Below are 27,908 nucleotides of genomic sequence, written 5' to 3'. Positions count from 1 at the left end.
ACCTGGAGAGTCCTGTTTCACTTTTAGTCTTCAAAGGGAGAAAATAGTGCAGCAGGCCCTGGCTGGGTGGTTCAGTTGATTTAAGTGTTGTCCCATGCACCAAAAGGTCATGGGTTCAATCTTCAGTCAGGGCACATACCTAGGTTTTAGGTTCTGTCCCTGGTTTGGGCATGTAAGGGAGTCACTGATTGATGATTCTGTCTCACATCGATGTTCCTTTCTCTCTCCCTCCCTCTCTCTCTCCCTCTCTCTCTCCTTCCTCTCTCTGTAGATCAGTAAACATATCCTTGGGTGAGGATTTAAAAAAAAAAACAGTGCAGTAGAATAACAGGAATACGTAGAAAATCTGAGCTCTATGATCAGTTCTTTTTTTTCCTGTGATTTATTCAAATCTCTCTTTAATTGACACTATCTCTTAATCTTTAGTAACCCTGAAATAGACTCAGTAGAAATTAGTTTGGGAATTATTTGGTGTAAATATTCTCTTTTAAAGTGACACAGATAGTTCTGTTTACTTGTTGTGGGTTTTCTTATATTTTGCAGGAATGTCACATTTATTACATACTTCACATGCTGCTTATTTCAATTTAGAGAAGAAGATAGAATAGCCAAACTCATATCAGCTCTAGTTTTGGGAGTTCCTGCCAACTTTGGCTAACATTATTAACAGCAAGCAACAGTTCATACCAGATAACTGGGGAAAGAACAAATTTAAAAATATTTTTCTGTCAAAGATCACAATTCTCTTTATTTAAGGATTATGTTATTTCTTGTATAATTTTAATGCATCTTGTAATCTTATGTCAGTTAACTTTTAGTGCATTAATAACATTTACTCAGCATTTCCTGTGAGTGTCCAAAAGTAGTTATAGTGGCAAATATGATTTTTTTTTCACTATATAAGAAGTTAGATTTTATAGGGCCAGAAAATGAACTTAGGAAACTAGACTGTTTTTAATGTACATTGCTTTTTGTATTCTTACTGAAAACTGTAAAGAAGGTTAGAGATACATGCTGAGAAACATGCCATCAAATGTTCTTCACAGAAGGTGAGACCACAGTGTGACATTAATGGTTCCTCTCTAAAGGCTTCCCCATAGATGGAGTTCTCTGCTGCTGAGGCCAGATGAGACCAGGGGTGGCCTAGAACACAAGCACTCTCTCCTCATCTCCCCTAGAGGTCACTTTCTTTTCCTTTTTAAATTATATTTTATTGATTATACTGTTACAGTTGTCTCAATTTTTCTCCCTTTGCCTCACCCCAGCACCTCCCTCTCCCTCAGGCAATCCCCACACTTTTGTGCATGTCCATGGGTCATACATATAAGTTATTTGGTATTCCATTTCCTATATTCTGCTTTACATCTGCATGGCTGTTCTGTGACTACCAATTTGTACTTCTTTTTTTTTTTTTTTTTTAGATTTTCTTTATTTATTTTTAGAGAGAGGAAGGGAAGGAGAAAGAGGGAGGAAAACCTCAATGTGTGGTTGCCTCTCACACACCCCCCACCAGGGATCTGGCCTGCAACCCAGGCATGGGCCCTAGACTGGGAATGGAACTGGCTACCCTTTGGTTCTCAGGCTGTTGCTCAATTCACTGAGCCACACCAGCCAGAACCAATTCTTAATCCCCTCACCTCTTTACTCATTCTCCCCAACCCCTATCTTATCTGACAACCATCAAAACGCTGTTTGTATCCTTGATTGTATCTCTGTTCTTTTTGTTTGCTTAGTTTGTTTTTTGATTCCATTGTTGATAGGTATGTGGTTAGTGCCATTTTATTGTTCATAGTTTTGATCTTTTTCTTAAATAAGTCCCTTTAACATTTCATATAATAGTGGTTTGGTGGTGATAAACTCCTTTAGTTTTTTTCATGTCTGGGAACCTCTTTATCTGCCTTTCAATTCTAAATGATAGCTTTGCTGGGTAGAGCAATCTTGGTTGTAGGTCCCTACTTTTCATCACTTTGAGTATTTCTTGGCAATCCCTTCTTGCCTACAAAATTTCTTTTAAGAAATCGGCTAACAGTCATATGGGAGCTCCACTGTAGGTAAATAACTGCTTTTCTCTTGGTGCTTTTAAGATTCTCTCTTTATCTTTAATCTTTGACATTTTAATTATTATGTGTCGTGGTGTGGACCTGTTTTGCATCCATCTTGTATGGGACTCTATGCTTCTTGGACTTGCATGTCTATTTCCTTCACCAAATTAGAAGTTTTCTTTTGTTATTTTTTCAAAAAGATGTCCAATTTGTTGGTCTTTCTCTTCTCCTTCTGGTATCCCTATGATTCAAATATTGGTACTCTTGAAGTTGTCCCAGAGCCTCCTTTAACTGTCCTCAGTTTTTTGGACTTTTTTTTTTCTTGTTCTTATTAGTTACTTTTTGTTTCCTTATGTTCCAAATCATTGATTTGATTCTTGGCTTCATTCACTTTACTATTGATTCCCTGTAAATTGTTCTTTATTTCCATTAGTATATCCTTCATTTCTGTCTGGATCTTTTTTATGCTGTTGAGGTCCTCACTACATTCCTTGAGCATCCTTACTACCAGTGTTATGAATTCTTCATTAGATAGATTACTCACCTCCATTCTGTTTAGTTCTTTTTCTGGAGTTTTGATCTGTTCTTTCATTAGGGCCATGTTTCTTTGTCTCCTTGCATTTGTTTCTATGTATTAGGTAGAGCTGCTATGACTGCCTGTCTTAGTAGCATGTGTCTTATAAGCTCCTATGACACACCTTTTCCTTTCACTCGAGCAGGGTGCTCAGGGTGCGCCCTCCGTGTGGGCTGCATACACCTTCCTCTTGCAGTTGAGCCTTGATTTTTGTTGGCAGGTCAGTGGGAGGGATTTACCCAGGCCTGTCAGCTGCAAGGACTGGCCATGACCACTGACTACCAACCTCTGCCCTCCATGGAGGGTTAGTTGTGTAGGGGCAGGGTGATGGTCCTCCAGTGTGGTCTGAAGCTGTCCACTAGGTGCATGAGCTCTGGGATTTCCTGGGTGGTTTAGGTGAGGATCAGCCACTACCTGTGTTCTGCCCAGGGCCACCCAGCATGAGCTACCTAACAATCTGAAGATGGCTACTACTTGTATGAGGCTTGGAGGCTTCTAGGCAAAGCCAAACTGATCCAACCTGGCTGCTACTTATGCTGGGCCTGGGACCACTTAGTCAGAGGTATGGAGCTGGGGGCTCACTGAGGCTGGCTGTTGCTTGTTTGAGAGGTTTAGGGAGATTTGAAGCCTCAGCTGAGACCAGCCATTCATATGGAAAAGCTGTTGACAGGTTGGGTGGTCCATAAGCTGGGTGGGGTGGATCCTGAGGGATTCCTAGTGTGGAGTAAACAGTGTTAGCCAAGTAATGGAGTCTCAGATATCGCACTGGCCTGCTATCTTTGTGGCTCTGTGGCTCTGTTGGGAGGAGGGCTCAGAAATGGAACAATGGCTCTGCCAGCCTCTCTGTCTGGGAGAAAGCTGTCTCTCAGCTCTTGCTCTGATGCCAGACTATTCACTTCCTCCCCATATGCCACTGGTGCCTCTAAAGTAGCCACCCTGGTGCTAGAGCCCAGAGGGAGTCTGAGTTAAGTTCGTGTGTGGCCCCTTTAAGAGGAAGTACTTGGGATTTCAGTAGTTAACTTTCATTGACTCCAACCTTGCTGGTTTTTACAGCCAGAAGTTATGGGGGCTTATCTTCCAGGCACTGGAGCCCTGGGCCCGGGGTGCTGGTGTGGGGCTGGGACTCCTCACTCCTCAGATATTCCTCCCAATTTTTTATCCACTACACGTGGGTGTGGGACCAGCCCATTCCATGTCTCTACATCTCCTGCCTGGATGGATATGGTTTCTTTAGTTCTGTAGTTGTCAGACTTCCATTCAGCTCGGTTTCTGACAGTTACTGAGTGATGGCTGTTCTATAGTTTAGTTGTAATTTTGATGTGGTTGTGTGAGGAGGTGAGCCATGTTTGCCTACACCTCTGTCTTGGCTGGAAGTCCTATGATCAATTCTTAAAGAAAGCAGTCAACTCTAAGACACCTGCTTTAAGATACTATGATAGCTCCATAAATGAGCTCTATAGCAACATTTTTCATAACCAATGTTAGAAGTTAGCTCCATAATACACCCTACAGGTGACAGTGTGTCTATAGTCTCTGTGTCCACATAATGAGGAGAGGAGCTAACGATGTTGGTTGTTAGCATGGATTGAAGGCGTTGCTATGCTACATTTATTATTTTTAGAAGCTGTTTGACAAGTAAATGAGGAATTCAGAGATGTTTCTACACTGCGATTTTTTCAAAGGAGGGCTTTGTCTGAGTTTTTGATATAGTTTCCAAAAGGTACAGTGAGTCTACAATTGAAAAGCAAATTTAGGTGTTAATCCAGGGGTCACCAGAATAGAGAGCTCAGCACTAAACCCACAAAACAATGTAAATTAATTTATGACGAAGGAGCCAAGAATGTATAATGCAGAAAGGATAGTATCTTTAATAAATGATGTTTGGAAAACTAGACAGCCACATGAAAAGAATGAAACTGGACCACTATCTTACACCATAAACAAAAATTACCTCAAACTGGATTAAAGACTTGAGCATAAGACCTAACACCATAAAAATCCTAGAAGAAAATAGGTGGTAAGTTCCTTGGCATCAGTATTAGCGATGATTTTTTAAATCTCAGACCAAAAGCTAAAGTAACAAAAGCAAAAAATACGCAAGTGGGACTACATCAAATTTGAAAGCTTCTTGTGGCAAAGGAAACCATCAACATAATAAAAAGGCAATTTATTATATTGCCTATTGAATGGCAGAAAGTATTTGCAAATCATATACTTGATAAGGGGTCAGTGTCTAAAATATATGAAGAACTCATGCAACTCAACAGCAAACAAAACAAAACACAACCTGATTTAAAAATGGACAGAAAAGTCTGGACATTTTCCCAAAGAAGACATGTGGATGGCCAACAAGTACATACAAAGATGCTCAACATCACTAATTATCAGGAAAGTGCATATCAAAGTTACAGTAAGATAACACCTCACACCCGTTAGAATGGCCATTATCAAAAAGACTAGAAATAACAAGTGTTGATGAGGCTGTGGAGAAGAGGGAACCTTTGTGCACTGTTAGTGGGATTGCAAATGGTTACAGCCACTACGGAAAACAGTATGGAGGTTCTTCAAAAAATTCAAAATAGATCTACCATGTGACCCAGCAATTTCACTTATGTGTATTTCTCCAAAGAAAATGGGAACACTAACTTGTAATGGTATGTGCACCCCATGTTCATTGCAGCATTACTTACAATAGCCAAGTATCCATCAATTATTTGACCATTAAAAAGAAGGAAATCTTACAGTTTGTGAAAACATACTCTAGGATGGACCTAGAGGGCATTGTGCTGAGTGAAATAAGTCAGAGAAAAACAAATAACCTATTATCTCACTTGTGTGTGAAATTTAAACAAACAAACAAACTAAACCCCCAAATTAAACAACAAAAAACTCCAGGCTCATCAATGACAGAGAACAGATTGGTGTTTGCCATAGGTTGGGGATGAGGGAGGGTGAGCAAATGGGTGAAGGGGTCAAAAGGTATAAACTGTCAGTTAAGTAAATCATGGGATATAATTTATAGCATGTTGACTTATAGTTAAAATTGTGTTGCTTATTTGAAAATTACTAAGAATACATCTTAAAAGTTCTCATCACAAGAAAAAAATTAGTAACTGAATGTGATGCATGTTAACTAGACTTATTGTGGTAATCACTTCTCAGTGTGTACAATTGAATCATGTTGCACACCTAAAACTAATATAATATGTCTATTATGCCTCAATAAAAATAATTATTCATAATTTTGTGAAGTTTATGATGTAATATGTATTCACAACAGATTTACTAAAAATCTCAAGATATCTTTTTAAATATTATTTGAGAACACTCAATTGTTTTCTAAAACTTAAAGGGAAATACCATGCACTATCATACTAAGCCCAAATATCTCTTCAGAGTTATAAAGGAGATTATGTTATTTTAGGAACAGGCCCTAGTAATGGCTGAGTTATTGTCAATAAATGTTTAATTATTAGATTTAGTGCTGGATCTTCCTGTTATCTAAAGCTGTTTTCTTTAGACCATGGCGGCTTCAATTGGAAGTCTTTCAAAGAAAAACCATGGAGGAAGAGAGGGGAAGGGAAGAGAAAGAAGGAGGAGCAGAGGGATGAACTATCAGCCACAAGGGGAGGGGCAGTGTGAAAGCAGGTCATAGGGCAAAGTGGAAAGAACCTGTCTGATTGTGAACAGGATGAGACCTTCAAGTTGATAAGCTCTCTGCTCTTTCCTTGAGCGGTACTCTTCTCTGCTACTCGGGTGGCAGCTGCTGTAGATAACTTAGGGCTCCCAGCAGATCACAGTAGCTGTTCTTGGTCACTGATGACTTCCTTTGCAGTACCTGTAGAGAACAGTTCTTAGTTATGTCTGTGTAGTGCCTGTAGAATGTGTTTCATCCTTGGCTCTCTTCAATAAAGAACTATTTTTTTCAAGATGCTTAAGGACAGTTAATATTATACTGTGTGGAGTTAAAAACTAGTATTAATGGCTCTAAGTGTAATATTCCTGGCTACCCTTAGCTCTACTTGGCATCTAGGTCTACTGACTTGTCTTTGGTTTGGATTGACCTTTATGTACTGAAGATTCCTTCCAATTGTGTTTCAACCCACTGAAATAAATCCATCACCGCACCTGCTCCAGCATCTAAGGGACTCCGCATCAGCCGAACACATTTTGACTTTTTTTTTAGGCAAAGATCATAAACTTTTTGGTCCATGGGCCACAATGTGTTTTGACAGATTTATAAAATGAAAACCTTTTTAGTATTTAAACATTGAAAAATTAGAAACTTTACATTACTATATGGATTTCCAGCTTTTCTTGGAAAAATCAAAAGATGTGGCAACATTGAACTAGTTGCAGCTGGAGATGAGTAGTGGCTTTATTTTAGACTGACACAAGCTCTTATGCTTACCAAGCCCCACCTGGCATGTATTCAAGTTTGCCATTGTGGGAGTACTGCATGCATTAACGTTTAGTCAAATATAGTTTTGAGTTTTTAAAGTAAGTATACTGTCGAACTCTTATTAATTCTCTTTTGAAAAACAAATGTAAAACTCATCCCAAATACAGGATGTATGTAGTCGGATCAAATTGTTAACATTCTGTAATGAACTCTTTCAAATAAAACGCAGGACTTTCCTCAGTTTGAGCCAAGGTAACACACATATCACACTCTACACGGATTAAAGATGAATCAAAGACACAAATCTGTAATCATGGAAAATCATGGAAAAAATGTTATAAGTTTTTTAAAAAGTAAAGAGCCTGCATTATTCTTTCAGTCATACCTCAAGTAAATTCAATATGTAAAATGACTCCCAGAAATAAGCAGCATAAAGTAATTAAACAAGCTATTTTTCCTTTGAAGAAAATTATAACAAAGGTGAAGCCATTTAAAATATTGCGTAACGAATTTGTATTCAGCCTGCTCATTGAAGGACATTTTTTATCTTAGTGTGTTAACATATGAAAAGAATAGTTACTCTCACTAAACCTGAATTTGGGGCATCTTTTTTTGCAGATGGTCAGTACTAGGAATAAAATCCATTGTTTTCTTGGGTCCCTTCCTCATGTGCTCAGACTTCCCCTCTTTCCCTACCTGGGGAGGCTTTGTTGCAGACCAGTCCTAACCCTGCTCACATTCCAGATTCCATTCTGGGCCACCCCATTCATGCTATCTCATACTAAGTGCAAATGCCTGCTTTTCTCTGGCTCCTCTTCACAAAAGAAAGGGAGAAAAAGGAAGTTGAAGAACCTACCTGGCTTTTTAAAAGTGAAATTCGGTTATTATTTTTATTATTGCTACAAAATGCAAATATACAGCAAATTGACTTTTAAAATTTTTTTCCTGTAAGACTTTATTATACCCATTGTATTATATATTTATATTGAATTATGTGCATATAAATGTCTCTTTTCATATTTAGGGCTCTCTGAAAAATGTGGAATCCTTTGCATCTATGCTAAGACATTCTCCTCTCACTCAGATGGGACCTGCCAAGGATAAAGTAGTCATTGGACGAATCATTCATATTGTGGAGAAGGATCTTTATATAGATTTTGGCAGCAAGTTTCATTGTGTGTGCAAAAGACCAGAAGTGGATGGAGAGTAAGTAGAATCTTTCCAGGTGCTTTAAGAGTGTTCACGAAAGTTGAGATACCTCAAAGGTATTATTGGACTTTAATTGGTGTTTTTTGAAAACACAGAAAATAAGCTTATATTTCTTTATAATGCTAATTAGTTGTTAGGCCATATTTATGTTTTCTCAAAGCAGTGAGAAGAGTTTTGGGGAAGATTTGAATGTTCATCATTTTTTCCCCAAATAATAAACAGTTAAAGCTTACACCCTATTGCTCTCTGGTTCTGTAGTCTAATAGTTATTACTAAGGTGTGCTGAAGGGAGTAGTTTGCTCCAGCCAGGATTGATCCTGAAAGGTCAGTTAACTTCCTTCCCTTCTACCTATATGTTCACAGATAGTTTTTTTCTGAGAAAAATTTTCCAACTTAGCAATTTCTTGTCCAATTTTTAATTTATCATAGAAAGCAGGGCAATAGTCTTCACAATATTTGTTAAATCTCTTGATTGCTGTGTGTAGAAATGCTTAGGTTCTTTTCAGAACCCTTCTGGATCTCTCATACCTACCTGTCACTCAGCTTTGAAATTATGTTTCAAATTTGGTACTTTCTACAATACTCTTAATTTCTCTTTTAGTTACTTTGCCTTTCTACCTGTCTCCAAAACAAAATTTGTGGGTGGGAAATATTTTATACAAACTTTACCTATTGTGTTTATCAGTTGTAGAAGGATGATAACACTAAATGGGAAAGTCATGAGATCCAGATGGGTCTCTGGTTTTCCCCTTTTCATACATAGAGAATATGACTGACCAGATAGAGCAGCTTATTAGGCTGGATCCATGTTTGCTTTCTACCTTCATGATGTCACACCTCTAACTGAGCAGACTCTGGGAGACTAAGTCTCAGTAATGGCAGATTCCTGCTTTGAGACATTTATTTAAGTGACTCTAAATAAGATGTACTTTATATATAAATATAAGTATATAAGTATATAAATATATATAAAAATGTATATAAAGATATATAAACATATAAATACTTATATATATATGATGTATTTATATACTGTGTTTATTATTCATCAGCCTAATCTTTTTTTAATCCCTTTTGGGAACTATTTTTCTCTTTATTTAGACTTGTGCATACTTGAATTTATTCTGTTTTAGGACAACTTATGGACTAATTAAATGCAATGAAAAATAACTCAAGTTTAATAAAATAACCAGCTTAGCAATTGTTTTACTTGTTTTATTGTTGCTTTCAATAAATTCAATATCATTTCAAACTCAGAGTAACTGATTTTTCGTTAACTGAATATCCTAATTAGTAAAGTAATACCCTGTTAATAAGTTCTGTAACTTTTTTGTTTGATATTAGTTTTTGATTGTAGTTTAAAGAAACAATTTTCAACCTTTGCCCCAAGAAGCTCTAGAGCTATGCATAGAAGCTTCCAAGATTGCCATGAGGGCAGAGGGGAAGTTAGGCTCTAATTTCAGAGCAACTCTGTGTGCATTATTTAAAGTGTATGGGGGAATGGTGAATATTTCTACTACAAAAAAGTAAAAATGTTTGAAAAACATTTTTTAAAAGAAAAATTAGTTCTAAAAACACACTATATTAATAGTAACATTTAGAATGTAGTGTTTAAGCATGGTCAGTGGTATTGTGATCTAGTTAGAGTGAATTGCAAAATAGAAACAAGTAAATTTAGAGATTTTAGAAGTGTGAATGGGGCCTAATTCTTACAGCCCAACCTCAAAAGTTGTAACCATTATATTGTTTTTCTTTCATATCACCTTATGACTTGAAATCAGAAATAAGATTGTAACAGATCAGAAGGACTCTCGAACTAATTTCTGGTAATTATCATTGAATCAGTTGACTTATTAAATTAATTGGCATTCTGTTCTCTTCTATAAAACCCACTGACTGATACAAGCTCTATATGGACAGTTAAAAAGTAGTTGTCCTCTACTAGACCTGGACATTTTTGCTTCTCCCAGTTGAGGTATATATTTAGCAAAAGCTAGTTGTGTTTGTTCCAAGATCTATTTATATTTTTGTTAAATAATTTATTTTATTATTGTATAAACTAATAAAATATGAGTACAGAAAAGGTTTTTGTTCTTACAAAAAATAATTAGACTGCACAAAGGAGAAATTTTGTTTTTAAACAAAAGGCCAGGCCCTATATCAGAACATTTGTATTAATTACTAAGTTAATATATTTACAGAATATGTGTATACTTTTTTACCTACTTTTCCATGAACTGACCTATAAATCAGAGTGCTTCTACTATGACTTAAAAATATAAAGCACCTTGCTCATCATGTGAAGCTGTCTGCCCTTTTCTTTAGTCATGTTTTTTTGTCATTAATACAGCACACAATTTCCCCAAATTTGCCCTAGTCTGCATTAAGATCTCTTTTCATATCCCATCTGATAATTGTAATAGCTAGATTGTACTTTATGTATATTGTCTACTTTATTTCTCATAAGAAGCATAGAAAGTAAATGCTATTATCCCCATTTACCAAATGAAGAAAATGAATCTCTCAGCATAGTGTTCCAGTAACAAAACTGGAGATTACCAAAGCAGGGACTCAGACCCAAAGCTGTGTGTAGTAAGTGCCCGTTTGTTTCACTCTGAAATGCTGTTCTCTAAATCCTAAAATATAGTTATTAGTGTGTCATAAAAACCTCCTAAAATAGCCTCACATATTAATTAGTTTTACAGCAGGGACCCTGAAGGCGTGTGGTAGTGAAGCTCTATGGAGGTCTGTTAAAGAGTGGTAGTTTGCCTATTATAATGTTCTTAGTTTGGTGTCTATGGTTATGGTACACCATGGCCCTTGGTATGGTGTCCATAGTGTGTTTGGATAGCATTATCACCAATAAGCAAATGATCAGCAGTTCCAGGTTTTGTTTCAGAATGGATGTATTCTAATTATAGTAATACCAGTGGTTACTAGGACTGGTTAATGTCTGACAATGACTAGTAGCTTGGAGTTGATGTCCCTGCTGCTACTTGGGAATGCTATATTTCAGAACAGTTTATTCTACAATAGAAAGTTGACTCTTTATAGATGTAATACTTAACTTTTAATTATTTGATTGATTCTTTTTGTAAAATATGTCATCTACTGTCTTTGAACCTTGTTGAGCCTAATGTATTTGGGTTTTGTTTTGTCTTTGTTTTTGATGACCAAGGTCATAATTATAAACATTAATTTCTGCATTGTATCATAGTTCAAATATATAGAATTATTGCTCCTGAACCACGTAACCCCTTAGTTATGTAGTTTTTGCGTTTTACCTTTGGGCATCATCTTTTTCTGCTGTTGATCCTGTGTTTGCGTTTTTAGCTTAGACCTCTTAATTTCTTCTTTTAATTTTCTGACTCCTAGAAATTGGTTACCAAATTTATTGTGCTTAAAATAAGAACAACTAGTGTTTGAATAAGAACCTTGCAGCCCTGGCTAGTGTGGCTCAGTGGATTGAGTGCTGGCCTATGAATCAAAGGGTTGTGGGTTTTATTCCCAGTCAGGGCACATGCCTGGGTTGCAGGTCAAGTCCCCAGTAGCGAGTGGGCAAGAGGTAACCACACATTGCTGTTTCTCTTTCTCCCTCCCTCCCCCTCTCTATAAACTAAATAAATATAAAATCTTTATTAAAACATTTTAAAAAAAACCTTGCAGTCTCTTTTCTAAGTAAGTGTATATACTTTAGTACATGGACTGCAGCATGTATTTTGACAGCTCCAACAGTCCTCTGCTTAATTCTCACTAGGTTCTGTGGAGACTTGATGTCACCAGATAACTGACTTCCTGATAAGTGAAGTATAACCATGTTGGAGTTTTGCCAGTGTTGACTGCCTCTTCACTGATGCTCTTGATAGGATTTGTCATGTATCAAAACAGTGGTTGTTGAGTCAGTTGCTGAGTGTGTTGAACATGAGCAGTTACTATAGTTGAGACCTTGACACCTCCAGCAGGAACAGTAGTGAAAATAAGATGGGGTTACTGGATCTCACGTACTAACTGAGGTGGTACCAATTATTACAGTGAATTTGTAAGTAAATCAGTAAATTTCTTAAGAACATTGTTAGCCTAAAATACTGCTTTATGGCATTGATTTGGTTTGGTTGACTTAGAATATATCTGTGATACATTTTATGAGTCTCAAGAATTAAGCTGCTGATTTGATTTTTATTTTTAAATAAACTGGGTCGTGGTACATTTTTTCATGGAGCCAGCAAATATTTAATGAGCTGTTATAAGCCACCTCTGTGTTTAATGCTAGTGGTGTACAAATTAAAGACAATCCCTGCTGTCAGGTAGGTGATGTGATGATTTGGTCATGGGGATAGAGAGGTGTAACACATATAACACGGTATAGGTTCTATTTCCTGGATTCTCTAGGAATTTGGACGAGAGGGGATCGATGAATCCGTCAGTTTGTGCCAGAAGGTTTCCCAGAGGAACTGCCTGGAATTGAGTTGTCAAGGAAGGGGGTGATAGGTAGAAGATATGAAGTTGTGGGAAATGGGAGGGAGCCACACTTGCAGAATACATAAGTAAGAGAGAGCCTGGCTCTGCTGGGAACTCAAGTGGCTTTGTTGGCTTAAGTTTGGGAGGAGCAATGAGAGAATGTGGAGATGTACAGGAGCCAGGTTTCAGGGGATTTATATGCCATTCTAAAAAATGGGGCTTTATTTTGAAAGTGGGAAAGAGCCATTAAAAAATTGTAACAGGTAGCATGGACCAGATTTGTATTTCAGTGAGCACATTCTGGCAGTGGAGCATTTATTAAAAGAATGAAACTGAAGTTAGGGAGACCAGTAAAGAATCTTCTGGAAAGAAATGATGAGAACATGAATTATACCTGAGGGTCAGGACAGAAGACTTTCATTAGCAATTTAGGAGATGGAAGGAATAGGTTTTGATGACTGAGGTTGTGAGGTAGAAGGAATGACGTTTGATTTTAGGCATGAATTACTAAGGGGAATAGTAAGTTGTGTTGTATTGGACAGGTGGGATATTATTGCCTGCTTCAAAAGTAAGCCCTGTCAGGTGGCTTAGTTGGTTGGAGTATCGTCCCGTACACCAAAAAGTTGTGGGTTTGATATTTGATCAGGGCACATACCTAGGTTGTGGGTTCAATCCCTGATCTGGGCAGATACCAGCAGCAACCAATCCATATCTCTCTCTCATATCTGTTTCTCTCTGTCTCTCTCTCAAATCAATAAACATATCCTTGGATGAGGATTAAAAATAGTTAAAATGCCCAGAATTAGATCAGTTTGATTCTCTCATTCCCACTCGTGGTCATAATATTTCTGATTACTATCAGTTAGGAACATTCCTCTTTTTATTGAAATATAAAATCCTTGTGGTTAAACCATGCTTATTTTTTTGGCTCAAAAACCAAATTTTCTAAATCTTTTCATTAAGTTGTATTTTAATTTTGAGTTTTTATGATGTATACATTTTTGTAAAATCTTGAAGTCCACTTTATAAGTAAAGTCCATTTATTAATGTGTTCGTGAAGATTACATCTCTTAAAGCATTTCTATACTGGTATCTCTATCACAACTCACAGGTTTGACAGCTCTGAAAATCGAAGCATTTCCAAACAAGTATGATTGGCAGTTCTAAGGTAACTAGCACATGCACTGAATATTATTTATACTTTTGTTTGACACTAAGGTGAAATAAACAAGCTAATTTCCCAGCCTTTGTTTCTATTTCAGGTTGTGTGATATATAGGGTCAAATGAAGAGAGAATGGATACTGAATGTTTCAAAAGCTAAAGTTTTCAAAGTATATTGGTGGGGCAAAAGAGAAAGTAAGAATTTGAATGAAGTGGTTCTTTTTATTCAAGCAGATGTGGTACACAATTAAAAAGTGTACTTGTTTTTGCAATAGATTGGTGATTGAAAATCATTCTATTAGATTTTTCTTAACAGATATCTGATTATATTTTTAAAGATTTTAATACTTACTTTTCAGAGAGAGGGGAATGGAGGGAGAAAGAGAGGGAGAGAAACATTGATGTGCGAGAGAAACATCGATTTGGTTGTATGTCGTACACCCCCAACTGGGGACTTGGCTGGCAACCCAGACATGAGCCCTGATTGGGACTCAAACCAGCAACTTTTTGGTTTGCAGGACAGTGCCCAATCCACTGATCCACATGAGTCAGGGCAGATCTCTAATTATTTTTTAGGGTAAAAAAGCATCTATTATATTTAACCTTTTAGTAAGAAACCTTAGGAATATGTACAAATTATAAATTATGATCTCAGAAATGTTCTGAGTTCATGAAACATGTAATTCAGTTTTTGAATAGCATTAGACTAAATAGACAAACAAATAGACAAACAAACAACAACAAAACCCCAAGCTCAGTAGATACAGGGGACAGATCAGTGGTTGCCAGAGGCAAATGAGTGAAAAGGGTCAAAAGATACAAATTTCCAGTTATAAAATAAGTCATGGTGACTATAGTTAACAGTACTGTATTGCATATTTGAAAGTTACTAATATATCTAAAAAATTCTCATCACAGGAGAAAATTTCTTGTGTAATTATGTATGGTAACAGATGGTAATTAGACTTACTATGGTGATCATTTTGCAATATGTACAAATATTGAATCATTACATTGTACACCTGAAACTAATATAATGTGTTGATTATATCTCTCTATATAAGTTTTTTAAAAAAATGAATAGCATCAGATATTCCCCCCAGCATATGTGGCATAACAATGTTTTATTGGATTGATTCATTCCATTAGATTCTGTTTGGTTGATTTGCTTCTGTAGCATGTTCACATATGGACAGCTATATTATCCCAGAGATTGTATAAGTTTATATGTCTAGTAAATTTTCCTTATATGCCTTACCAGGATTGTAAAGGATAAAAGTGCATCTGGAAACCACTGTGGTGGCTGTTTTGTTAGGGGATGTAAGCAACTGGGTGTTCCCACAAAAGCTTTGAAGTTAATATCTTAACAGGACAAAGAGGAGAAAAAGTCAAGGCTGCGCTCCTACAATTGGTTCAGGCTGTAGTTCTATTGCCTTAAGAGTAGATTTTAAAAAATAAGAAGTTAATAAAAAGTGTGAGTTCTATTTTAGTTTGTAGAATTTCATATTAATTTAAATTGCCACTTGATAACATCTAGAGACTTTCATGGATCCAGAATATCATCAAGTATTTTGTAGTTTGTGATTAATGAGAACAATAATAGTTAACATTTGTTGAACACTCTATGCTAGGTACTTAGCTAAACGATTTGCAAGTATTATTATTTTTTTAATCTTTATTACTCTAAGGTACATGCTGTTAGAAACCTTATTTAAAAACACCAAAGAAAGACTGGCTTACAGAGGTGTTGATGAACTGGCCTGAGGAGAGCAGCTAGTAAGTTAGCAGACCTGAGACAGTGTAGCTCTAAGTCCATTGTTAACCACAACTTTATGCAAATCACATACGCTTTCAGGGTGTGTGTCTGTCATTTGTTAATTTTCTCAGCACATATTTATTATCTTAATTACAGTGTGCTGAATGCAATCTAGAAAGAACCGTATGCCTTCTTGAGGAGGAAAGATACGTGGAGTTAGGTAACATAGGAATACATGAATAAACGCCTAAATGAATGATATGGTTAGGCACATAAGTTTTCAAAGAGAAGCTAGAGAAATGGTTTTATAAACCAATGTAAAAAGGACCTCCTCGGGGAGATGGAACTTTAGCTATATTCTAAAGGCCAGGAAAGGGGTGTTGGGAGATAGAGAATAACATGATGGCATGAGCAGCAGCAAAGATTTGAGAGAGAGCTCAGCAGGATTGCATTAGTTATCTACATCTGTGTAACATATTACTCCAGAACTTGGGGGCTTAAAATAATAAACATTATCTCACACAAATGTCATGGATCAGGAATCCAGGAGTGTCTTAGCCAGATATTCTGCCTCAGGGTTTCTTGTCAAACCCCGAGCTTCAGTCAAGATATTAGGCAGGCCTTGGCAGGGTAGCTGAGCTGGTTGGAACATCATTCTATACACCAAAATGTTGTGGATCCGTCAGGGAACATACCTAGGTTGTCAGGATGTGTACAAGAGGCAGCCGATCAATGTTTCTCTCTTACATCAATATTTCTCTTTTTCCCCGCTACCCCACCACCTCCCCCTCTGCCTTCTTATCTCAACTGAAATCAATAAACCTGTCCTCAGGAGAGGATTTAAAAAAAAATTAGCCAGGGCTGCAGTCATCTGAAGGCTTGACCAGGTTGGAGGATTTATTTCTAGTGTGGCTCCCAACATGCTGGCCATGGTCAGGAGGCCTCAATTCCTCATCATGGTGGGCCTCTCCATTAGGATGCCTGAGTCTCCATGACATAGCAGTTAGCTTCCCCCAGAATGAATGAATCATCTCAGGGAGGCCTAGGGGCAGTTGTGATGTCTTTTATGACCTAGACAACATTGTCACTTCTACCATATTCTGTTAATTAGGAGCAAATCACTAAGTCCAGCCCACATTTAAGGGAGATGGGGGATTAGTCTGCACCTTTTAGAAGGAGGTGTGTACAAACTGTGTGTACATATTTTAAAACCACACAGTGGTCAAGTGCTCATGGCTTGGGTAAGTTTCAGGGGGTAATGAAATATTTGCTTTGCTAGACTGGCAAGGATCCTTATGAAAAATTTTGAGTTTCAGCTTAAAAGTCATGACAGGGGAGAGACAGAGGAGTAGTATTGGGGATGGGTCTTTCTGGACAATGACTGAGATGTGTGAGATGGCATGGGAACAGCAAGGCCAGTTCTGAGACTGCCATGTAACCCAGGAGGGGCAAGTTAAGGGCTGGAATAAACTGAGAAGAATGGGAAAGGAAGCTAGGAGAGACTGTTCAGAGAAATGACTGAGGTTTCCAGCCCAGGTTACAAAAAAATAGAGGTCCCAACAATAGGGAAGTTGGGTAGAGTTGCTGTTCCTTGAGCTATAGAATAACAGACCTGGAATTAGCTACTTCATATTGGGCTCTAAGTTTCTGTATCTTCTGCTTTTATCAGTAACAAAACAAAACAAAAACCAAAGGCAACAGTATCAGTACAGGTTTGGATTTGGGCCACATTAAGCAAAAGTGACTGATTTGAAGAAATTCTGCAGTGTTCAGGTTCAGGCATCCTGTTGCAGCTGAGCAGCTTTATTTCTCAAAGTGAAAAGCAAGTGTAAAAATATTGGGTTGGCTGAAAAGTTCGTTTTTTTTCCATAAGATGGCTCTAGTAGCACTTAGTAAACTAGCAACTAGTAAACACTAATTGTGTTTAACTTCATTCAAAACAGTTTTGTTCGATTGTACTGTGACATTGTCATATAGTGTACATCTAAAAAATACACATCAAAATTGGTGAATTTTTGTGTAGCCATTTTAAAATTGAAAATAGAAGAAAACACTCATTTTCTGCATATTATAATTTATTATTTCAAGAACGGTAAAAATGGAATTGAAACAAAAAAAGATTTGTCAGTATATGGAGAAGGTGCTGTGACTGATCAAACATGTCAAAAGTGCTTTGCAAGGACTTTCGGCCAAGATGGAGGCATAGGTAGACACACTATGCCTCCTCACACAACCAAAATAAGGACAACAACAAATTTAAAAACAACAAGCAACCAGAACTGACAGAAAGTCGAACTGTATGGAAGTCCAATAACCAAGGAGTTAAAGAAATATTCATCTTCATCTAGACTGGTAGGAAGGACGGAGGCATGGAGATGGCCAGCTCGGCAAAGAGGACTTGCCACAAAATGGCCACTGGTGGAGCAGGTGGTCCCACATTTGCGTGCAGATAAACTGGAAAGAACAACAGGGGAGCGAGACAGACCGTGCAACACAGAGTTGAAGCTCAGGGAAATAAAGCCTCAAAACCTCTGACTGAAAACACTTGTGAGGGTTGAGATGGCAGGAAAAACTCACAGCCTCACAGGAGAGTTTGTTGGAGAAACCCACAGGGTCTTAGTATGTATACAAACTCACCCACCCGGGAATGAGCACTAGAAAGGACCCAATTTGATTGTGGGTAGCGAGGGAAGTGATTGAAAACTGGCAGAGAGCAGAGCAAGCACCATTGCTTCCTCAGACTTCTCCCCCACATACAGCATCACAATTCAGAGACATGGGTTGCCCCGCCCTGGTGAACACCTAAAGCTCTGTTCCTTACTATGAAACAGGCATGCCAGACCCGACCCCCCCCCCCCCCGCCAAAAAAAAGACCCAAATGAAAGAACAGATGAAAGCTCCAGAGAAAATACAGTTAAGTGACGAAGAGATAGCCAACCTATCAGATGCACAGTTCAGAACACTGATAATCAGGATGCTCACAGAATTGGTTGAATATGATCACAAATTAGAAGAAAAAAATGAAGGCCATAAAAAGTGAAATAAAGGGAAATGGACAGGGAACCAACAGTGATGGGAAGGAAACCGGGACTCAAATCAACTGTGTGGACCAGAAGGGAGAGAGAAACATTCAATGAGAACAGAATGAAAAAACAAGAATGTAAAAAAAATGAGGAGAGGCTTAGGAACCTCCAGGACAGCTTTGAACGTTCCAACATCCTAATCATAGGGGTTCCAGAAGGAGAAGAGGAAGAGCAACAAATTGAAAACTTATTTGAAAACATAATAAAGAAGAACTTCCCCAATCTGGCAAAGGAAAAGACTTCTAGGAAGTCCAGGAAGCTCAGAGAGTCCCAAAGAAGTTGGACCCAAGGTGGAACACACCAAGACACATCATAATTACATTACCTGAGATTAAAGAGAAGGAGAGGATCTTAAAAGCGGCAAGAGAAAAGGAGATAGTTACCTACAAAGGACTTCCCATCAGACTATCAGCTGATCTCACAAAAGAAACTTTGCAGGCAAGAAGGAGCTGGAAGGAAGTATTCCAAGTCCTGAAAGGCGAGGACCTACATCCAAGATTACTCTATCCAGCAAAGCTATCATTTAGAATGGAAGGGCAGATAAGGTGTTTCCCAGATAAGATCAAGTTAAAGGAGTTCATCATCACCAAGCCCTCATTATATGAAATGTTAAAAGAACTTATCTAAGAAAAAGAAGATCAAAAACTATGGTCAGTAAAATGACAACAAACTCACAGCTATAAACAACTGAACCTAAAAACAAAAACAAAACAAACTAAGCAAAGAACTAGAACAGGAAGAGGATCACAGAAATGGAGATCACATGGAGGGTTATCAGTACGGTAGTAGGATGGGGAGAGAGGAGGAAAAGATACAGAGAATAAATAGTATAAATGGTTGGTAGGAAATAGGCAGGGGGAGGTTAAGGAAAAGTACAAGCCAAAGAACTTATATGTATGACCCGTGGACATGAACTAAAGGGGGGGAATGGGGTAGGAGGGGGTGTGGAAGGTAGAGGGGAATAAAGGGGGGGAAATGGGACAACTGTAATAGCATAATCAATAAAATACATTTTTAAAAAGTGGTTTGCGAAGTTTTGTGCTGGAGATTTATCACTGGATGATGCTCCAAAATGGGGTAGACCAGTTGGAGTTGATAGCGGTCAAATCGAGACATTAATTGAGAGCAATCAGTGTTCTACCATGTGGGATATAGCCAACATACTCAAGATATCCAGATCACTAAAGTTGTTGCTGAAAATTAAAAATGTCTTGTTTTATGGAGAAAACCATTTGGACTTTTTGGCTAATCCAACAGCAGTTATGGGATCCTTTAGGAGTAGTATAGTCTTGCCAGGTATATTCAGTACATGTGGTTATTATCCAATTTCAACTGGAATTCTCAAGATTCTTTCATTCATTTCTGGACTTCTTATTACTTTATTGTTTTTACTCCTAGGCCTCTTGTTCCTGTCTTCCATCTCCTTTGCATGTAACTTTATCTCTTTATTGAAAACAAGTTCATTCATTAGTTTAATCCACATGAAATTGGTGGTTTTTTTAAGTAAAAAATAGTTGAATATCTGAAATTTCACACTATTCAAACTAATATTCCCTGGATTTTGTATGCTCTACTTTAAATTTTCTCTGATCATCTCTTCTAGAGAATTTGATAAAATTTGAAATGTTTTACCTGTTTCTCCTTCAAAATATTGTTCTATTCCTGTGTCCTCCCAAATTGCCCTTGTTTCTAATTTTCCATTTGTTCCCCAGTTCAGGCATCTGGTCATACTCTGCCATTGTACTAATTGAAAGCACCTCTTAAATTCATCAGTAACCTTCTGGTCACCTTCCAAGCAGTTTTGCTCAAGCTCTCTTTAGTAGGCAACACTGTTCCTTTGCTATTCCTTGGCTATTCCCTTTGCTGAAATTGTTATATACGTCCATTTTCTTGGTTCTCCCATTTCCCTGTTCCTTTTTACATTACTCTAAAAGTGCTTTACAAAATTTTAGAGGATAAAAATGGTAGGTAGGAGATAACAGTAGGTTTTGGAGTGTGTGGGGAAGTTGAGCCAGGCAGGTATCAGGAAGAACATGGGAGTGGAAGGCAAGAGGCTTGGTTCTAATTGTACTTGAGTGTGAACAGGAAAATTTGGTTCACCCGAGTCTAAACCCTAAACTAATTGAACCAAGAGAATTGTTTAAGCAGCAGTGTTTTTGAGTGCACTTATTTTAAAAACCACAGTATTATCATAATTGAAAAACACTTTGCCTGCCTATAAATGACACTTACAAATGTCTCCATTCATATGCATCCCTATTGCTTTTATTTGGTATTTTAGGAATCGTTCAGGCTCAATATAATCCTATACTTGAAAAATCTGATACTTTGTTTTTAGCTTGTTTTAATTTTTAAGAAGAGTTTTCCATAAATATACTATAGTTCGGTTTCTTTTAAAGTTTGAATTTAGAACCTTAACTTGGACCTAAAATAGAATACCTGGTGTTCCTTTAGAAAATGCAAATTAGCTATTAAGTAGGTTTTCATTGGATCCTTAATTAGTACTGATTGAGCATATTATAACTGTTAATGTGGAATTGATGCTGTTACCTATGTCATTTTTTAATTTATTAAGCAAATCAGTTTTTTCTTTATGTGTTTTTCTTGAAAGCATTTTCTTTTATATATAGTACTTTTTCAAAATGAGGTTATCAACTATTTGCTATGATATATAATGGAGAGAGCTATACTTCTTTTAGTGTAGAATTTACTATTTGAAATTATTTGGCTTCCAAAATATATCAGTATGAATGTACATGTTTTGAGATTCAGCATTTTTACTGAAGTTAACCTTACCCCAGAAATTCTGTTTTACTCACCGTCCATGGAGGGAGGGTATATTGCATTCATTTTTGTATTTATTAGATATATGCCAAATTGCTTTTTAAAGTTAACAGCTAAACTTTTCATTAACTTCAACATCAATTTTATTTTTTTCCCTACAATTAAGATGGCTCTCAGTTATTTACTAGGACAAAAATACTCAGTCCTCTTCAACAAAGATAATTTTATTCCTTTACAACACCAATGGAAAACTAATAACAGTATATCTCAACCAATAATTGCAATGCCCTACTGTTGTGAGCTAAATACTTTTTAAATAAACTCTAAATCTCAAAATCTGTTCTGGAAATGAAATATCTTTTTCTAATTGCAGTTGCAAATATTTTAGCCTTCCTATTTCCTGAATGTATTTTATTCAGAAACTCTAATTTTGAAATTAGCTTTCATTTCTAATCAGGTGCCTTCAGCATGAATTTTTTTGAAAGATTTTATTTATTTTTAGACATAGGGGAAGGGAGAGAGAAAGAGAGGGAGAGAAACATCAGTGTGTGGTTGCCTCTTGCACACCCCCAACTGGGGACCTGGCACAAAACCCTGACATGTGCCCTGATTGGGAATTGAGCCTGCCGACCCTTTGGTTTGCAAGCTGGCAGTCAATCCACTGAGCCACACTAGCCAGGGCAGCGTGAATTTCTTAAGTTCTTTATTTCACTTATTTCACTGATAGAAACATCTGAAGTTTGAAGGAACATGTTCCAAAAGTAAAGCTCAGCATATGCTAGTTTGAGATACAAGTTCTGTATTCTGTAATGGTGTTGATGGTTGTGATGTTCATGACTGATATTAGCAGCAACCACTTCCTAAATTTTAGGACTGTTATGAAATTTTCCTCCCAAAAGAATCTTAAGTCACTTTAAGACAATTAAAATATGCTATATCTTTTGGCAAAAATGATTTTAGGTGTATGGCATAGTGCCTTGCAGATTTTAAGTTCACCATAATATTCATTGCTTACTTTTTTGATAGACAGGAGTCCCAAAAGTATTTAGCTCACAGCAGTAGGGTATTGCAGTTATTGGTTGAGGTATACTGTTCTTAGTTTTCCATTGGTGTTGTAAAGGAATAAAATTACCTTCATTTAAGAGGATTGACTATTCCTGGTCTCATAAATAATTGAGAGCCGTTTCAATTTTAAGAAGAAAAATAAAGTTAATGTTGAATTGGAGTCAATGAAAACTTATTTTCCAAAGTTGAAAATTAGAAGATACATGTTATCTTCAAAACTGTCTGTACTATTATCATAACCATTATGTATGTTACATGTTATTGAGTTGACTCAGTCTCCTGGTGACCTTATGCGTGAGTGATGTCCACAATGTCTTTTCCTCAATAGTCCTGCTCAACTCCTACAGACTCATGTCTATGGCTTCTTGTGTGGAATCAGTCTATCTCATACTTGGTCATCTTTTCCTGCTGCCTTCTATTTTTTTCCCAGCATTATTGACTTTTCCAAAGAACCTTATCTTCTCATGATGTGCCCAAAGTGGGACAGCTTCAGTTTTGTCTCCTGCCATGTTTTGGGCCTAACTTGCTCTAGGACCCACTTGTTCGTCTTTCTGACAGCTCTATGTATTTGTAGAGCCCTCATCCAATGACGTATTTCAGATGAGTGTGTTTTTTTCCTATTAGCCTTCCTCACTGTCCAGCTTTCACATCCATACATAGTTATTGGAAATATGATGGTGTGGATGATATTAGCTTGATTTATAATGACCTTTGTCCTTGGTGACCTTTCCTAATTCTTCCCTTGCTGCCATTCCAAGTCTCAGCCTTCTCATGATTTCTTGGCCGCAGTATGCATATGAATTGACAGACGAACTAAGGTCAGCAATCTTTAAAACTTTCAATGTCTTCATTGTATGTGAAAGTTGTATATTTCTTCTGTAGTCATGATTTTTTTCTTGATATTCAAAGGCAGTCCTGCTTTGGCACTTTCTTCTTTCATTTTCATTTCAGCTCATAGCTACTTTCTGCCAGTAAGGTGGTGTGATCTTCATTTCTTAAGTTATTAATATTTCTTCCACCAATTTCCACTTCTTCTTCCTCTGAGTTTAGCCCAGGTTTTTGTTTATGTTCTGCCTACAGATTGAACAAACTGGAAAACAAGTACATCCTTGTCTGATACCTTTGCCTCCAAAGAAACCATTCTGTCTCTATATTCTCTTCCTACAGTGGCTTCCTGTCCACAGTACAAGCTATACAGCAGAACAGTCAAGTCCTGAGGCACATCCAGTTCTTTCAGAGCAGCCCATAGCTTTTCCTGATGGACACAGTCAAAGGCTTTACTGTACACTATAAAACAGACGAACCTGAAATTCTTTGGAGCACTCCAGTGTCCAGTTGATGTTTACAATTTCATCTGAATGCCTCTCATCTGAATCCAGCTTGAACATCCAGCATGTTTGTTAACTTTTACTATGTTGAGTCACTTTTCTAAGCATCATTTACCCTGAAATAAGAATTTCTTAATTTGACTCTTGGTTCTGCCACATACTAATTGTGTGATCTTGGGTAACTTGCTTCACTTCATGACAGCCTCAATTATCTTGTCTTTAAAGTGGTTGAATGAAATAATAGTAGTACTTACTCCAAATAATTGGTCGAGAATTAAGTGAGGTCATCACTTTCACCATCATTATCATGAACAGCTGACATTATTGACCCTTTTTTACATGTTAAGCAGATATTGTACATCCATACCTTACTAACATTATACCTACTTTACAGATAAGGAAAGTGAGCCTCGGAGAATTCGTGACTTTCCAAATCATTTAGACTTGTTTCAGTTTCACACAGCAGAAACCTTGATGACTTGTGGTTTAAACATAGAGATTCATTTTTCTCGCATAAGAATTTTTCTGGACATTGGTGGCTTTTGGGGTCGCTTTAGCAACTTGACAGCATCGGCACTGGCTTCCTGCCCCTTGTGTTCTGTGTGCAGTAAGGTCACTGCTTCTCTGGGGGAATATGGGGAGGGACAGTGAGCCTCTCTGTCCTTTTGTTTGGGAAACAAAAGATTTTTTTAGAAGTCTCTTCCAGACTGTAGCCTACCTTTCCTTGATTAGCCCTGTATAAGATGCTGCTCCCAGGCTGTAGGGAAGGCACTGCTAACTTTAGGAATAAATATTACCCAGCAGTTACACAGCATACTTTTCCTTTTTGAAATTTTGTATTTTTCAGATTAAAAGTTATTTACCTTTTTCGGGTGGCTGAAGTTTGAAGGTTATGTGCCCCTCCCTACCTTCAAATAAAAATACAAAACAAAACAAAAATTAGTAACTGAATGCTTTCTGTATTAGAAATGATTACTAAGGTACGTTTGTTTCAGATAATTTCTGATAACATTTTTCAACTTTCTGTAGCAAAGAAAACATAATACCTAATCAAAGTAATGAGTTTTGCCTCTTTCCGTTGTAATTATTATGTTTTAACTCATGGGTAAATGAGTTTGTTCTTTGCTCATTTCCTAAGGGTGGCTATCTACTGATTTCATTTTCTGGAAAATAAAATTATGTCACAATTCTTGGAAACTGCTTATTTATTTATTTATTGTTTTCATTTATTTTTTCTTCAGAGATGGGGGTAGGGTGAAGAATGGGTGAAATTAGGTCATAATCCAGATTCCCTATTCAGTTCTCAAATATATAACAATAGCTTACTCTTTTATTCTTTTTCTATATTTGATGTAAATTACATTGAATTTGTAGAGAAAGGATAAGATCCAGTAAGATTTTGAGCCAGGCAACATTATTTGCTTGTAGGCAAGGAGATTGAGGCCTGGAGAATTTATGAAAGTTATGCAGAGTCAGTGACCTAGAACACCATGGAGCTTGGATTGGAGTCAGCCTGTTCCACAGTGCCTTGTGAGGATGAAATCCTGAACAGTATGTTCACTGAGGACAGAGCTTTCTCTTTCTTTTAAAGTATTAAATGACATGTTTATCAAATAAAATATGCCTCTGGTATCACTTTTTACACTTCAACAACTTTTTGTTGCAATAATCTTTTTTAAAACAATGAAGAAATATTTTAAGTACCAACCATAGTTTATCTTAGGACACTCTGATTTCTGTTTTATCAGATCACTTTACCAGAGATATTATCATGTAATTTTATTTCAGTTAAGCTAAATTCAGGCACCCTGTTGTCAACCCTAAACTAGTCGGCTAGTTTAGGGTTGACCATTGTCATTGACTAATAAAGGGATGGACTCTTCCCTGTTGACCTTTCTAGTCTGAATTTCACAGTATGTCTTTTTAGATAATGACACTGCAGTGTGGTCTTACAATGTTTCTGTGTGTATAGCTCTATTTTCAGGTTAATTTTTTTGAGTTGGGTAATTTACCAAGCAAAATATTTCAAAGTATATTTCAAATATTTCAGTGTTTATATATCTGTCATTGTAAATACCATCAGATGCTGTGCCCTTTTATGTTAAAAATTTATGGGTTAAAGTGCATAAATTTGAATTTATGCAGGTTCTTTGACATTTTTATATATTCTTTTGCTTACTATAAAAATACACTGTTGCCCTGGCTGGTGTGGCTCAGTGGACTGAGCGTGGACTGCGAACCAAAGGGTCACCAGTTTGATTCCCAATCAAGAGCACGTGCCTGGGTTGCAGGCCAGGTCCCTAGTGGGGGCCATGTGGGAGGCAACCATACATTAATGTTTTTCCCCCTCTCTTTCTCCCTCCCTTTCCCTCTCTCTAAAAATAAATAAATAAAATCTTTAAAAAATAACTATTTAAAAAAAATACACTGCTGACTAAACCAAACCCAGTTCTCTTGTTTTTTTTTCACTTTAGATTGAAACTTTAATTTTTTCTATGTAGTAATCATTGCAGTGTCAAAGCTAATATTCTTCAGTAATCAAGCCAAATTACTAAAATTATATTATGTTGGTATTTCTGTTATTAATTTGTTTCTTTCAAATTGTAAAAGTAATTTATTCCTGTAAAAAAAGCTATGGGAAATTCCCTAGGGAGACTTCCAAACTTCATAAGTCCTATTTGGTAACTGTATGTGTTGATGGATGTGAACTAGACTTACTGTGGTGGTCATTTCACAACATATACATATCTCAGGTCATTGTGTTGTACACCTGAAATTAATCTTCTATGTCAGTTATATCTCAATGTAAACATATACTGCTAAAAAAAAGAAAAGAAAAAAAAAGACCTTCAAATACCCACCAGTCATTTTGGTGAGTTTCCTTCCAGTTTTTTTCATCTAAACTCAGATTTTTATTTTGTTTGTATATGGTTTGAGTCATTCTCTCTCCTACATAGGAAGCATACACAATAAATAGAAGTGAAACCGCTTGCTGTCGAGAATTTGTAGTTTTCTGTATAGTTGATAAAGTCATTCCCAAATTGCTTACCAAAACATTGGAAAATAGCTCTTTAATATTTTTATATGGTTGTAGATGCTAAATTTTCTTTTTTTATTATTTTATTGTTCAATTACAGTTGTCTGCATTTTCTCCACACCCCTACCCCCTACCCACTACCTCATCCTTTCCAGATCAGCATACAGCATTTACTTTGTCTGTTAAATACCCTACCCATCAGTTTTCTACCTTAAAGCTACTTTTTTTTCCTAATGACTGAAAGTATGTAGATATCACCTGACTATGATAAAGGGAAAATTTAATTTGTTCTTTTTTATGCATGTTTAAGATTTTTCAATATTTTATAAGTGTTTGACATGTATCTGTAGCTCACATATAATATTTTTATATGGTTTAAGTAATAAAAGGAATATTTATTACATGGTAATAGCCCTTTTTAAAATAGCAATTTAAAGCTATTTTTCTGTGTTCTAAACTCTGCATCTGAATTTCATGTACTAATAGTATGTGGCTTTTAAAAATGTATTTATCAATACTTGGGTTTTTTTTCTTCAGCTACCTATTACAGAAAATAAAGAGTTTGTATTAATGATCTAATTAGTTGTTATGATTTTAAAAGCAAGAACTTTCTGATAGATGGGAATGTAAAATGGTGCAACCACTTTGGAAAATAGTTTGGCAGTTCTTTAAATATTTAAACAGAGTAACCATTATGACCCAGCAACTTCACTCCTAAGTATATATCCAAAAGAAATCAAAACATATGTCCAGTCAAAAACTTGTACACAAATGTTCTATTATTCAAAATAGCCAAAAAGGAGAAACAATTCAGATGTCCACTAACTGATGGATTGCTAAACAAAACATGTATTTGTGTAAATATTCCATACAGTGTAATATTATTTGTCCATAAAAAGAAATGAAGTGCTGATACATGATACAACATGACTGAACCTTGAAAACATTATGCCAAGTGAAAGAAGCCAGTCACAAGGGGCCACATACTATATGACTTCATGTATATGA

At 36.7% G+C, this 27,908-nt stretch overlaps 1 protein-coding gene across 3 annotated transcripts in view; it reads left to right on the top strand.

Moving 5' to 3' along the window:
• MRPS28 (mitochondrial ribosomal protein S28) overlaps window positions 1-27,908 on the top strand; it is a 90,276-nt gene that overhangs the window by 12,515 nt on the left and 49,853 nt on the right. The window contains exons 2-3 of one of the 3 annotated variants that reach the window (XM_045849416.1): window positions 8,043-8,224; window positions 23,703-25,009. In XM_045849416.1, the coding sequence (XP_045705372.1) occupies window positions 8,043-8,224; window positions 23,703-23,784 (264 nt within the window). In that variant the 3' untranslated portion in view covers window positions 23,785-25,009. Of the gene's footprint in view, window positions 1-8,042; window positions 8,225-23,702; window positions 25,010-27,908 lie in introns of those variants that run through there. The other 2 variants (XM_045849414.1, XM_045849413.1) reach the window with 2 other exon arrangements.

Source organism: Phyllostomus hastatus, unplaced genomic scaffold, assembly GCF_019186645.2.
Source record: "Phyllostomus hastatus isolate PE091 unplaced genomic scaffold, TTU_PhHast_1.1 phas_contig_65, whole genome shotgun sequence".
NCBI classification, from domain to species: Eukaryota; Metazoa; Chordata; class Mammalia; order Chiroptera; family Phyllostomidae; genus Phyllostomus; species Phyllostomus hastatus.
This window is presented reverse-complemented; position numbering and strand designations above follow the sequence as displayed.